The sequence below is a fragment of the Protopterus annectens genome, chromosome 6.part0, assembly GCF_019279795.1.
Source record: "Protopterus annectens isolate FY-2018-M chromosome 6.part0, PAN1.0, whole genome shotgun sequence".
Taxonomy (NCBI): Eukaryota; Metazoa; Chordata; order Ceratodontiformes; family Protopteridae; genus Protopterus; species Protopterus annectens.
The window spans coordinates 1,801,961,752-1,801,977,222 of record NC_056737.1 but is presented as its reverse complement, the minus strand read 5'-3'; the positions used below and the strand labels follow the sequence as shown (position 1 = coordinate 1,801,977,222).

The 15,471-nt window shown below is 35.1% G+C and overlaps 1 protein-coding gene across 1 annotated transcript in view; it reads left to right on the top strand.

Annotated features, from left to right (window-relative positions):
- Positions 1-15,471, top strand: part of COL5A2 (collagen type V alpha 2 chain) — a 738,909-nt gene that overhangs the window by 525,992 nt on the left and 197,446 nt on the right. Inside the window, exons 37-40 of the mRNA XM_044075160.1 lie at positions 289-342; positions 5,105-5,158; positions 9,536-9,643; positions 11,703-11,756. Of these exons, the coding sequence (XP_043931095.1) occupies positions 289-342; positions 5,105-5,158; positions 9,536-9,643; positions 11,703-11,756 (270 nt within the window). The remainder of the gene's footprint in view (positions 1-288; positions 343-5,104; positions 5,159-9,535; positions 9,644-11,702; positions 11,757-15,471) is intronic.

Here is a 15,471-nt window from a genome sequence, read left to right as displayed (position 1 = left end):
CAGCTATCTTGCACAGATGAGAGAACCCCATTAACCATAGTCTTCTGGGTCTTGGTAGAAGTTGGACAACTATATGCTATTGATGGGGAGTTGATGTTATAGAGAAATTCAACTTGCATGTTCTAAGTGATTAACCAAATTACAGGAGCAGTCAGATTGAGCATTAATTAATTAACTGGCTTGGACTCCTACTGTGATATCAATCTCTAAATATTTAGAATATATCATGAGTTGTTTGCTGGCATTGGTTCTAAATAATGAATTAATTATTTCCTTGTTTCTTTTAAGGGAGAACCTGGCCCTAAAGGCCCATCTGGTCCCTTTGGTTCCCGTGGAAGCCCGGTAAGTAAGCATCTTTCTAGTGAAACAAAAAACTGTTGATTACAAACACTGTAAAATAAACATATTCTCTTTTCACAGTACAGGATTGCTAGGCCTGAAATGCCTATTATATGAATTAATAACTCTTGATTACCAATGTTTCTTTAGCATCAAAATAGGATTTCCTTGAAATTTTTTTACAAATAATAATATTTTTGAAGGTTGTATTTTGGTGGGACTGGAAATATATGGCATAGTTACACTGTGCATTACAGTTTTACAAAACTATTAATAATCTAACTCAGGTAATGTCAGCTTGCATCATTATATTTGGAGATTACAATATTTCATGAATATCATTTAATTTCATTTCTTCAGTAATTAAACATTCCTTGGAAGTTAGAACTGCATAGTGGAATGCAATAGCCTTAACTAAGAAAATTTCTGCATCATGCTAAGCTTTTGAATCAGAGACCTCTGTATTGCTGTGATTTTACTTTCACTGTGCTTTAGAGCATAGAGCAGTACCACAGGTAAAGCCTCATGCTAATCCATCAGTCTGGGAGAATGGCTACTGTTATTTACTCAGGTGCTGTTCTTCAGAAATGTCCAAAGCTCCCAATTTACTCAACTAGCAATTCAGAGAATTGCTTGGCTGAGCAAAATTGTACTCTAAGAGGAAAAAGTGACTGTCATACAAAATGTGGCAGTCACCCATTCACTCTTACAGGTGTAGTCATGGTTCAGGTAAGTTAAGGGGATATGAGATGTTTTAGTGGGTGTATGTGTGTGGATGTGTATGGTCATGTCAGAAGAGGTGTGAAAGAGGCTGCATGAATGTGTGTATGTCTAAGTGCATACCTGCCTGGGCGGTCACACTATGGGGCTTAGGTAAGGAAATGTGAGTGTATGTGTGTGTGTGTGTGTGTGTGTGTGTGTGTGTGTGTGTGTGTGTGTGTGTGTGTGTGTGTGTGTGTCTGAATGTGTGAGTGTGCAGGGATACCTTTGGGCTGCTAGGAATAACACTGTTGCAGGCAGATCTGAGAATGCTAGCATCACCATAATGCAGATTGACTAACCCATATGGAGCAATTGGCTTGATCAGTTAGTATGGAAGTGAATCTTAGGGCAAATGATTATTTTTGCTTGTATCTATTGCAGATAAATTAATTTTGAGTAGGCAGGATACATTTACATAAAATGATATTATCTGCCATTTTTGAAGTAAGAACCTTCTCAAAAATGTGTAAGTAGCAAAACTCATGACATTTACGTATCTGCTAAATATAATGAATCAAAGGCTGGATTAGAAAGTATTACTGCAAACTACTCTGTTTGAAGTCCTCCATAGTAAAGACTGCACCACAGATTGGATTTATACTGGAGTAATTCGGAATAGGTTAAAGTAATTTTATTGCAATTAACCCCCAACTCATTTTATAAAATGTTTACCTCTACTGCAGTAGTTAGCAGTTTTTGTTTTCAGACTTGATACTGAAACTTCACATCTACCAATCTTTTGATAATATCTCGACTAGCAAATATTCTACAGGTTTAGTTCTTGCTGCAGTTTGATGAAAACATTTACATTTTTGGAGCTGGTTATAACTTATTAATGTCGCATAATGGATAAGTAAATGTAATGCAATATCATATTTTAGACAGGAGTGCCATAAAGCAACAGGCCAAATATGGTTAATTTAGTAACTTTTAATAATCCAGAACCGAAAGTAGAATCCATTATTTCCTGTCAGTAAAATTGTCAAAACAACATACCATTTTGCCATGAGATTTTTCTTTTCTTTTTAAATTTAATACATCTTTCACAATCAAATACACACACAAGAAACAGCAGCATTAATAGCAACACTAAATGCAATGAAATCATGCAGCATGTTCTCTACTTTTTGTAATGTGCACTGACATATAATAAATAAACATGTTTTCCTCAAAAAAAAAAAAAAAAAAAGAATGACAGCAAGCAAATATTCAAATGTGCTTTAAGACATATTTCACTCTTAATGTTGCTATTTTTCTGAAGATGGCTAGGATTAATTATTTCAGAATTGCTACCAGATTAATAAATACATAAAATTATTCACTCTGCTGTCAAATATTAAGTATTCTACTGTTTAATGTAGCTATAAGGACAGTCCATCTGTAATTAATAAATTGTCATTAGTGTATAACTCAGGAGTTGTACTTTGAAAAATGCAGACTTATGAATTTATTATTATGTTTATAGTTAAATGGTACAGACACATATTCCTCTCATATAGTGAGAACTTCACCAACCCAAAATATAAGACACAGACTTGTGTTCTTTCAGGCTATAGATTAGGTACATTTTTATAAGTAAAAATGATTGCAATGATTACAAAATGCTTGGTGGTACACATAACTGCAGCTACAAAATATCAGCAAAATCCAGAACACAAAACACAGAACAACGCCATAAAAATGGAGATGAATTATTTAAAGAGATATATCATTTACTTTGCCTGTCTTTCATTTATCTGTTGTCATAGACCTGAGGAAAACAGATGAAATTTGAAATGTAAAATGGTTACCTATCAGCAGTGATAGAGGAATATAATGCAGCTCAATGAGATAAGATAAAACCCTTTATTCACAAAACAAAAATCAACAAAATCACTGTGAGCTGTTATATTTAATTGCATTCTGAGCTTACCACTAACTTTATTCCATGATATGACATTTTATCAAATACAAAAAATATTGGAACACATTCCATCATCCCTTAATGATTACAACAGGCAGTAACTGACAACATTAGTTACAACCAAACTACTGAAGTAACCAAAAAAATGAATGTACAGCCTGAATAACCCCCCCCCCCCACTCCCAGGGTTTAATGAACATATTTCACTTATCCCTGTTTTGAAAATGAGGGCATTAAAATTATAGCTTAAGAGATTTTTGAAAAACTATTAATATGCAACATCTAATATATGTTTTTTTCTATGGTTTATTTACAAATATAGGGCACCAATGTTAATGATATTTGATTTTAAATTACTACTTAACACATTAATATGTCTATATTTTGTACCATCCATTTATTTGCTTTATTCTGCAATAATTTTTCTATTCCAGAAAGTTTTTAACTGTGAAGATTATGTTTACCAATTTGTATGTAAAAACACATGACAGCTTGCTATTTGTACTTCTGTACGTTTCTTTAAGATGTTTATCTTTTAGAGTCATATGACCAATCTACTATTGTGATTTAAATGGATAATTTACTCTATTCGAGATTCTGATAAAATCCTTATGATGTTATAGGATGAAAGTGCTAAATCTCTTGCATTTATTTATTTTTACGTTGTTCAAATTAATGATTCACATTTCCATTGCCCGCGTTGAGCGATTTGCTTATCTAGTAGTTTACCTACGGTTGGCACAGTATGTGAGCTCACTTTACTGTGGTTATAGTCTTAAAACACACAGTCTTGAAAATCAAAATCCAAGACCATAACATTGAAAGACCAAAACAATGAAGATGACAATATAAAATTCTTGAACTTGCCCACCTGAAGGACCCATGTTCGCACATGCTCCTGGGCTTACATTTGCAGGGAGATTTGATATTCAAGATCTTTAGAAATTGTGGTATTCAGCATTTTCTTTTTTGACATTATGGTTTTGTGATTTTAATTTTCAAGATTCTATGTTTCAAGTAAACATCTCATACACCCATATTAAATAAAAATAAAATAACTTTTTCAAACTTCTCTGCTGTCTGACAAATACTATCTATCTCAGATACCTATGTGAGTACAGAAATAATTTTCTGTGTTCTAAAGCTTGTCTTAATCTACTGACTCCATGATCATTTCACCCTAAATGTCAAAACCTCATGAAAGTATTGTAGAAGATCGTGGAAGAGTCATTTCACATGGCCATAGCACATTTTGATAAATAGGTAATTCAATTAACTTGAAACACATAATAAAAATATTTGGCAAAAGGTTAGTCTCTCTCTCTCACACACACACACACACACACACACACACACACGTGTGTGTGTGTGTGTGTGTGTGTGTGTGTGCATATGTGTGTGTATGTGCATACGCGTGTGTGTGTGTGTGTGTGTGTGTGTGTGTGTGTGTGTGTGTGTGTGTGTGTGTGAGAGATCATGTGCTGGACACTATTATAGCAAGTGTTGAGTCATACATTTGTCAATATTACAACCTAACTTCAAGAACCCTGATTGCTTTTGTATTTCTGATATATGTAACAGGATCATCTTTGAAGGAAGTTAATTTAATGAATGAGAATTTGTTTCTTAATAGTGGAATACATTGTATAATGCATCTGTCATCTTTGTATTGATATCTATTTTTATTATAAGGTTCTCTGATTTGCTATTAGCTCTGTCAGTGATGTGTTCCAGATACAAACTTTGAAGTAAAACCAAATTATTTATAGCCAGAGTATACCTAAAAGAATAATGCATAAACTTTATTAAATTGATGTCTGTTTACAGGGACTCTGCTATGTTTCCCTTCTTAAAAAAAGCTGCTAAGATATCTAACTCTGTAATCCTAGTATACTGTAACTATTTGGAAATGTTTAAATACTGCAAAATAACTTTCATTAAACTGATAGTATCTGTTTTCCTAAAACAAAACTGACATAGTTTAATGTACTGCTACATAAAGAGACAGCATTATGAAAACCCTTTGCATTAAATCTGTCCCTTTCTGGGGATGTTTCTGTGCATTATATGTTGATTTATAGTATTGTTTTTTTGCTTTAGGGTTCTCCTGGTGAGCCTGGTCCCATAGGTGCCGTTGGTTTTGCTGGCCCTCCTGTAAGTATGCATCTATATGCGTAAAAGTACTGCTCTTGGTAATATGTATGACGGGACAAATAGTTTGACAATGAATATATTTTCTTACCAGTTTGAATAGGTAAGAAAATGACTCCATTCAGAAATCAATACGCATCTAGTCTTATATTTATTTAATTTGTTTGTTTGTTTCTTACAATAACGTACAATTCTTTTCTGGGAAATACAGCAAATAAAGTGTCAGCATTGCTGCCACACAGGGGTTGAGTTGCAGGTTTATGTCTTAACTTGATTATCTTCTGTGCAGTGTTTGAATATTCTTCCCATGTTCACATCATTTTTTTCTGGAGTTTGTAATTTTTGGAATTGCTATGAACAATGACATCTTGTTTAAATGAGGCACAAATAATCACAGCAAATCATCTAAAACTACACAAAATTGCATTCCAAAGGCATGGTGTTAGGTGAATTAGTTATACAGAACTATTCCTACAGGTACATAATGATATGTAATTTTGCATGCCCTGCGATGGTTGATATGGTCTGGCATAACTCTGAAGACTGAGTCCTCACTTGGCTACATTGTCTTCTGGGGCAAGCTGTGCCTTCACCCTAGGTAACCATGAACTTCATGGAGCTGGTGCAGAAAAGGTTACATGTAGAGTGTGTTAAATGTTACGGGATTTCAAATTCTGGCCAGTTTTTCAAATACCTATAATCAAGTGTTCTCTTCAGTATGATCTAAAATGTTTGTATGTTGTGATAGCAAAATCCATCCAGGTTAGAATATTCCTTTTCCCATTTTACTTAGAAGTTCCATGCCATTTAGATCATACATGTCATATCTTGAGGTTACAAATGCACCATCACTGCATTCTATCTTCTTCACTAACTTTTTCACTCCCACAAGCTTTTTTTTGGTACTGAATTTTGTTCCTGCCAGGCATATAGAAGTTCATGGATCTGACATTGTTCTTTTGTCATAGACCTGTTTATATCTGTTCACTCATGTGATGGCAGTTACGTCTGTGAACACTAAAGCCTTCATGCAACAGATCTGGAGTATTTTTCCCTTATCTATTTCACTTATCTATTTGCAATGGGCTTTGATGGGATGGGATGATTATATATTATTTATTGTATGCTTTTAGTTATGTATGTTTATTCTACTTTTTAGTTATTCCATTTGTTACTGGCGTTTTGTAAAGTAAAAAACACATAAAAAATTTTGCACTTGAAGGTGTACTTGATACAACCCTCTAGAAAAAGGCTATGGAGAAGACTGAGGACAAACTGGATACATTATATTAATCAGCACACCCAGGAATGCAGATAAATCTCATGGAATGACATATAAACTGTTGCTGTTGACAGAGAAGTCTCTCAAGAGTCCAGATTTTCACAGAATGTCCAAATTCTTGCCTCATATTTTTGGCCTGACCTTCCTAAAATATGGGTCTTTCTGGAAAATCACTGAGAATTGAAGTCACTAAACAATGACATACATTTTGAGTTTCAGACTTTACATCTATCAGAAAATGCATGCTTATGCAAAACCTATTATTTTCACATTTTTCTGAAGTTTGTAAGAAAGATAGGATGCAGTGGGAACAAAAAGAGAAACTGGTAAAATTACAAAGGCCCACAAGGGCAGCTAGCTTTGTACTGATCTGTGAACCTATGAACCTCCAAAAGCAATATTTAAAATCTGTCCCCGATTTTGAGTCTTAGTCCCCCATTATTTTTGACTTTGCCCACATTTCATGGGCTTAGAGGTTGAGAGGTATGATGCACACATGGATTCATGGATAGAGGGATGAATGGAGGTATAGTTATTTCTGCACTTTATGGTGTTAACCATACAGACAGTTGTTAGTACACTTCTGTATCAAATTATTGGCACATTGTTAGACAGGAAGAAATAATGCTAAACCAAATTCCAGCTATAAATAGGTAGCTGATATTTTATTTGATAATATCAGTACCTGTGTGCATGTCATTGCAATCATCATATGCCAAAGGAGAGCAGCAAAAATATACTCAAATAGTAACATCTAGGAAAAGGCACTTGTATTTAAAAAAGATTTTCCGAAATAGGCATTAAATATCTGTGACTTTTGCAAAGCAGTATCTAATAACTGGAATTTTAGAATACATTTTGTAATTATATATTTTATCCCATGTGGGTTTCATCATTATTATATTCGATGTTTCAGTCTAAGAATATAATGAAAATGAAAAAATGAAGCGTAAATAAAATCCAGACTGTTTCATTACCCAGCAATAATAGAAGAGTTATTCTGAAAGGCAATTGATGATGATAGCCTTAAAATGTATTTTAAATTCTGAATGCATACAAGGTTTGCATGACACACACAGATATCATTACAGCATGCATTTAAAATAACTATGAAAGAAAACAACTCAATAAACTTTAAATGATCACATACGGTGCTAAATCAATCTTCACCCTAGTTAAAGGCAGAAAACCGATGACACAGATATGTTTCAGCTTATAAAGAACTCCTTGGAATGGGACTGTGTAGCTACCATGATAAATTATTCTGAAACCATAGTCTGATCCTTCCAGTTTCTTTTATTTTCTTTCCCAAAATACAACAATAATATGAAAGGCAAGTAAAGGTACATTTACAGAATGAATAACTGCTCCTAGAAACAGGAAAATCCAAACTGCCTGAATCCACATCCGTCCACTTAGCTGGAAGAAGCAGCTACAGCTAAGCATAGGGCACAACAGCTTACTGCATTTAGAATGCCTCTGTTACCATGACAGTAGGCCTAGACTTTTAGCATAATATATAATTTAAGTGATCTGCTAATGCTTTAGTCTTTTCTGAAAGGGCATAAATCATGCCACAGAGTATGTTTTGTTTTCCTGTGCTGCAGTATTTGCTCTGCCTTCCAGCAGAGATTCTGATAATGCATAATGATTCTATTCTGATAATGCATAATGGTTGTATTGCTGAGGTTGGTTGTATTTATGATGTTAATGTTGGGCCATGTACTACTGAACACAGGATCAGCTTTCAAGTGGTATTGGGCATTTGAACGTTTTGCTGGTATAGGTAGTCTGTATTTGTACTCTCATAAGTGATGACCTTGAATATAGATTCAAATATTTGTGAATTATAGAATATGGTGATGGACTTCATTTGCATAACTGCTTTCTACTAAGATTCTTCTTGGCATGCAATAGCATATGCATACATTCTTAGGAATGAAGGAATTTTGTGAAGAATATGGTCCTATGGTATAATTTCATAGGTGTGTACTAGACTAATGGCCCTAGAGCCTTTACAAGCCTAGCCCATAGAAGTGCCCTGGCATCATGCCACCCCATATTAGTTCCCAGTGCCTCTATCAAGTAGATCCACTAGAGTGATCCCCTGGGGTGAACTTTCTATTTCCCATCCACTCATCAAGATTTCTCTTGAAGAGGGTCAAAGAGGTGCTCTGCTTGACATGTATGGAAGTCTGTTGCAGAGCATGTGCAATCTCTGGGTTCTGAACCTGTCCCTCCAGCATGTTCTGTTGATTGTGGTAATGAGGTTGAGGTCTCTGGAGTGTGTGGTGTGGAGGGATTGCAATTTCTTTAGATGTAGCATTTCTAACAGAGCTGGATCAGACATGGCTTTGTATGTCAAGCAGAGATTGTCTCTTAGTAGATGATATGAGACAAAGAATAGCTGGAGTTTTTTGAGTCTGTCTGTGTATGTATTTTATTCTGCATACCAGCCCAATGCACCTGTGACAACCTTTCTGAATAACACCTGGCAGTCTTACTACTGAATTTGTATTTCAGGGAAGAACCAATATTTTCTTTACCTTCATTCTACTGTTGTAGCTCAAGGAAATAGTAATAGTGCCTCATACCAAAGTATTCAGGATATTATGAGTTAATATATCAATGACACTGTTCCTAGAACTACCATATGAAACTGAAATAAATATTTGGTTGAAATCTTAAGACGGATATTTTGAAGTAATTGTTTCATGTGGTTAAATATATTAACATACAATTTTATAAAGTCTGAAGACCAAACTGCAAAAGAAATTTAAACAGCACAGTAGGCCTTTTGCATGTAATATATATATATATATATATATATATATATATATATATATATATATATATATATATATATAAAATACATCTCAACTAAATGAAATTAGTTAGATTTGGTTTTCCGCTGTTATTTTATGTTTCACTGGCACCACAAGTTTGTACAAAACAGGAAAAGTAAATATTTCCATATACTATCCTTCAATGCAATGATTTTTTTCTGCACAAATTGGTCTGTATTGGTACTTGATTGAGTGAAAAACTAATAGCTAATTTGTCATTTTAATAGTGCTTTTCTTTACATTCACATACAGGGTCCTGATGGTCAACCTGGAGTTAAAGGAGAGCCAGGTGAACCTGGTCAGAAAGGAGATGCAGGCTCTCCGGGTCCACAGGGTCCTGCTGGAAACCCTGGCCCTCCAGTAAGTAATCAGATACATGATAACCTAAGCATGAGACCTTTGTAGTTTTGTAGTGCAAAGTTTTGTTTTGCAAACAGAATATAATTTTGACCAGAAAATAGATTGTTTTATTTATTGGAACCACTTTAACTGTTTGTGAACTTATGTGATTTATTAAAATATTATTTCATTCTTTGACTTTTTGTCACATATGCATCTACCTGCAATACTGGTGGCACATTCTTGTTCCTTTAACATTTAATGCATGTCTGTGACATTGGTGATATGGGCTTGAGCTGATGTGCAGCCTGGATCTGTAATGACCAGGTATACACTAAGCTGTTTACTAGATATGCATTACCCAAACCAAGGACAAATGCTTACAGGTGGGCAGTGTAGTCTAATCTGGAAGTAATAAATGGACTTATGGGGGGTAGTGTACTCTATCCCAGAGGTAATAAATGGATACTGCATAGTATAGTGAATTAGAAACAGTTATTGCAGTTGCAGCTGCATCCGTGCTATGCTAAATGTATGATGGAATAAAATGAAACATGCTCTCTGTAATGATACATATGTACTCTGGTAAAGGGGAGCACACCAAGGCAACACTCAGGTTTGTTATTAGTGACCTGATGTGTGTGTGTGTGTGTGTGTGTGTGTGTGTGTGTGTGTGTGTGTGTGTGTGTGTGTGTGTGTGTGTGTGTGTGTGTGTGTGTGTGTGTGTGTGTGTGTGTGTGTGTGTGTGTGTGTGTGTGTGTGTATGTACACAGATATAGATATATATATATATATATATATATATATATATATATATATATATATATATGGGTTCCCTTCAGAAGCTTGAAATACTGAAATCTTGAATTTCAGTATCTCGAGCCTCAAGAACCCGAATCCATAGAACAGCAAAAGTTTAAAAGCGCGAAACTCAAAACCTCGAATACTGGCGGTTTTGAATTTCATGCTTCTGAACTTCTGCTGTGTTCATGTATTCAGGTAAGTGTGTGTGTGTGTGTGTGTGTGTGTGTGTGTGTGTGTGTGTGTGTGTGTGTGTGTGTGTGTGTGTGTGTGTGTGTGTGTTAAGGGGTTTGGGTAGGGGCTGTGGTGTGTGTCATTGTGTCTTGTTGCTGTGATGTGTGTGTGCGAGGAGAATGTAGCTTGTGTGGTGGTGTTTTGTGTGTGTTTGTATGTAGTGCGACCTTGAAGTGAGAATATTTAAGTGAGGGGGGTGTGGGGGGTGCAGGCCCCCACATGGGTAGTGCAGGTGGGGCTTGCCCACCTGCTTTCATATATTAGAGAGATTGTGTGTGTTTGTGTGGAGAATGGTGTGTGTGTGTGTGTGTGTGTGTGTGTGTGTGTGTGTGTGTGTGTGTGTGTGTGTGTGTGTGTGTGTGTGTGTGTGTGTCTAGTAGTACCGCAAAATTCAAAACCTCCGGTATTCGAGGTTTTGAATTTTCGCGGTTTTCAGTTTTCGTTGTTCTGTGGATTCGGCTTCTTGAGGCTTGAGATACTGAAATTCGAGATTTCAGTATTTTGAGCCTCTGAAGTGAATATATATATATATATATATATATATATATATATATATATATATATATATATATATATATATCCCCTGTTAGAGCTTATAGTATTCATTATTTTGAGGAATTTAATACCTTACTTTCAAATTTAGAGCAATATGCCTTGAACCTTATCTCTTTTCTGGGGTTTTTTGTTCCCTTTTTGGTTATTTGTTAATTTATTACTTCATGTTGTATATCAAAAATGAAAAAAATTGGCAGTAGAGCCTGCTTCGTTTAGGATAATTTTTGACACTAGTCCTTTGTTAACAGCAAATCATCCAGTCCATTACTGTTACTGTATGTGATTATAATTACCGTGGTCTGATTCCCATTATAAATTATTAGCCACCATGTGAAATATTTTGTATTTATGTTAGGATGGGTAATATATAAAAGTTAATGTTTCTTATGAGAACTGCTAGACTATAGGCACTAAATTATGGTATCACTACATTTATTTTCTCATATTTGCTTAAGTTCAGTATACATTACTATAACCTTTTCTTGTTTAGGGTCCTCCTGGTGTTCCTGGTTTGAAAGGTGGTCGAGGCACACAAGGTCCTCCTGTAAGTATAATATGTATATATTTTTAAAATATGTTTGAAGACTGTAATGACTAATTAAAAGCAAGCAGTTAAATGAGTATCCTTCTGTCAAGGAGTTTAGAGGCACTCTTCACCCTACATCCATAAAAATAATTTCCCAAATAATTAGTTTCTAAAACATCTTTTCCCCAGAAATAACTCCTGATGTATGCAAAACCCCATATAACTTGTAAACAACAAACTAGATTATGATTTTATAACAAACACAGCTGTATAAATGTAGAAAATGCATTTTACATGGGGTTTAGTCCCCCTGTATCCTCAGGTATAGTTTAGTATGTCCCCGTACTGCCAAAAGTAAACTTACTAAGTCCAAGACCCTGTGATCTTGAGTATAAAGGAAATATTTGATTTTATCGCAGAACTAAGTATTTCATCATGTTTGCATTAGCATATATGTTGGTCTATTTATTTGGGGTGTATAGTGGTAGACCCCCAACACTGAAGGGAGCAAACTCATCCTGCAACAACACATTTTAAATGCATTTTATTACTTTTTTTTCAAAATGTGTATGTTAGTCTTTTTATTTATGGTTTACGGAACAAAAACAGAAAGCCTGTCTTTATTACTGAAGGTCTGTTTGTGCCTGATAATTAAACATTGTAAATGATTGTTCGAGTGCAAAAAAGATTTTTAAAATGGTTATTATATACTACATACCTTTTAGCTAACTATAACCTGTCATTCGACTAGTTGTAATTTGGTGTTCTGATCTCTTGCATGAGTTGAAGGTTTAAGCGGTCTTATTATAATTTAGAAGGAAACCATCTTTCTAAATATCCATAACATCAGCTTTCAATTTATATACATATACATTAATAAGAAGTTAGTCAAAGTACACTTTGGATAGTGCTACCTATAATCAAAAACCATTGAAAAAACTCTGTAATGAGTCCTCAGTAATATAATGTCCAACCAAAAGACACCCGCACAGAATTTACTGGACAAAGGTTTATTACACATTAAGCACATGCGTCTCCTCTTACAATGACACCTCATCAAAATGAAGAAATTTAAAGCAACTAATATTTTAATATACCTGTGTTGAGACTTGTCTAAAACCATGCATTAGAAATTAAGCACAAAATTATACAAAACACATAATTGTACAGTGTCTGATAGTAAGATAAAGAAAACTGTATGCCTTCTAAGCCTTTAACTATTAATATTCATATATACCCTAGCTAAGTAAACGTGTGTCTGGCAGTTAGTGCATGGGACCACAGTCTGATCTGTTAGCCTTTAACTATTAATATTTATATAAATCCTAGATAAGTAACCGTGTGTCTGGCAGTTAGTGCATGGGACCACGGTCTGATCTGTTAGCCTTTAACTATTAATATTCATATATACCCTAGATAAGTAACCGTGTGTCTGGCAGTTAGTGCATGGGACCACAGCCCTGATCTGTTAATGAGATGCTTCCTGAAGTCAAGGATATGGTGTTTGCTTCCTTCTGTCTATAGTTGACTACTGTGTGACATTGAGCAAGCCACTTACCCAAACAGTGCCCCCAGATCACTCCTAAGAAGGATTACTGGTACTTACATATTATCTCAACAACATCTACCTTAACTTACATAGTATCACAACCACTTTTACAACAGAAGAAACGTCTGTTTTTGAAAGCTGTACTCCTGCCGATAAGTTAGAGCTTGTCGTGCAACATGTAGGATTTCCATAAAGAAGTGCCGCTTTTTACATGTCAAAGGTAGGAGTACATCTGTGGCCATGTGAAAAAGTGAGAAGCTTATATGCTTCTTTGGGGGTATACAGCTGTCAGCATCATTGTGGTGTAGTCAGGGTTTTTCTTTTCTGAAATGACAACTAACAAGTGTTACAGACAGTGAAGCTTTTCAACAATCCTGCCTTGTGGCAGGAAACCACACATTTTATGCAGAGAACAGCACCCACACAAACAAAATTAGATATGACACAAAAATTTGCCCATTCTGGGAAAAGCTGGAGGGTTGACAGGAGTGGCGGCACTCCTGTCTTACCTATAATGTGGTAGTACTTAACGGTTCTGAAACATACTGTGTACCTCCACTGATTTTGACATAGTTTTGGACCACTTGTGTACATTAAAAGCAATGTTTTCTGTCCCTACATGTTTCTGCTAGTCTTGTCACTGTTTATATATATTTTGAGTGTTTTTCAGAACATTTGTCGGCACAACTATGGCTTGGAAAACAACCGTTTCTCTTTCTCCACATGTGGTTGGATAATACACAAGTACTGATTACTTGTCCCCATTGGGCTTGCCTGGTTACAAAATGTGTAAAATAAAATCTCTCTTCTTGTAAAATTACCTTGTTGTACCCAGTAGGACATCCTTTATTACATCTAACGTATTGTTCAGCAATATTGCAACACTCAACGACAGTGTTCTGCATTTGGTGCAGGTGTACACATAAATAAAGAGAAACACATTTTAGATGTTCTTATTTCATTTAGAGTTTGCCCTCTGTGTCCATAGACACCCAAAACTAACTACTGTTTTCCCCTCAGATTCACAGCTTCCTGCTGCCATTTCATCTTTGTATACAAAATGACACTCATCATCTGTTCTAATGTGATTAAGCTGCTTAATCACTGTATCACACTCTGACTTCCTTAGCATGTGTTTCAATGACCAAATATTGACCAAAAAGAGGTTCTGTGCTGCTATGCCCACGGTTGCAGTGTTTCTCCAAATTCCCAATTCCTAATCTTATCACTAGGCCCATTCATCAGTGCTGACTTCCCCTACATTCAGCATATCTAGTGCAAGTGCATAACCTTTCCTCCATGGACCTGCACACTCGTATGTTTTAACCCCACTGATGGAAGTATTTTATAGCCTCTTCCAAAGAGGTCTCCTTTCAAATAATACACGTACAAATGTATACAGAAATCAAGAGCCTAACATTTAAAATGTCTCTATTTATTGTTTCACATCATTTGCCAACTAACCATACATCACTGCTTCAGTGTCTTAAGACTAAATGTATCACCTTTCTTTAAAGATGGAGTAGGTGCCCCATCGTATGTAGACATAAAAAAAACACTTCATTCATAAAAAACATCTAATATTTATCTTGATCATGCCAGTGACTTTGTAACACTCCGTGCTATGTTACAATTTTGAATATGACAACCCCCCCCCCAAGAAAAAAAAAATCTTAAACCAAAATTACATACTTAAGCAATCTCTTCTCATTCTTCCTGTACAGAGACTCTGCTTTAAGTGGGTTAGTTCTACACCCTGACCAAAATGGAGAAAGAAGCCAAAAGTAATTACTTCCAATTTCCCACTCAGAAAGTAATCTGCCACTACATACATACTTAGTTCTTAACTGGAAGTGTTTCCTGCCTTTTCTCCAGCATCTGTTTTGTTCATCTCTCCATTCTTTTTTCACTTTAAACAGTCATTTATTTCTATTTCTCACATTCATATCCCCTAAAAAATCAATATAACAAATCATAGCTTCTTTCACAACTTTCTGTGTTCTGTTCACCTTCACTTTTAAGGAACCCTCATTATCATTAAAATATGTTTAATAATATCCAAATGTTCCAAAATGCTAAACAAAGAAATTAATGAGGTTTGCATAATCAATAGCTTTATTTTTTTCTAATACACCTTTTTATTTTTTTTTATTTTTTCACATTAATGCAGCAGCTAAGACTATT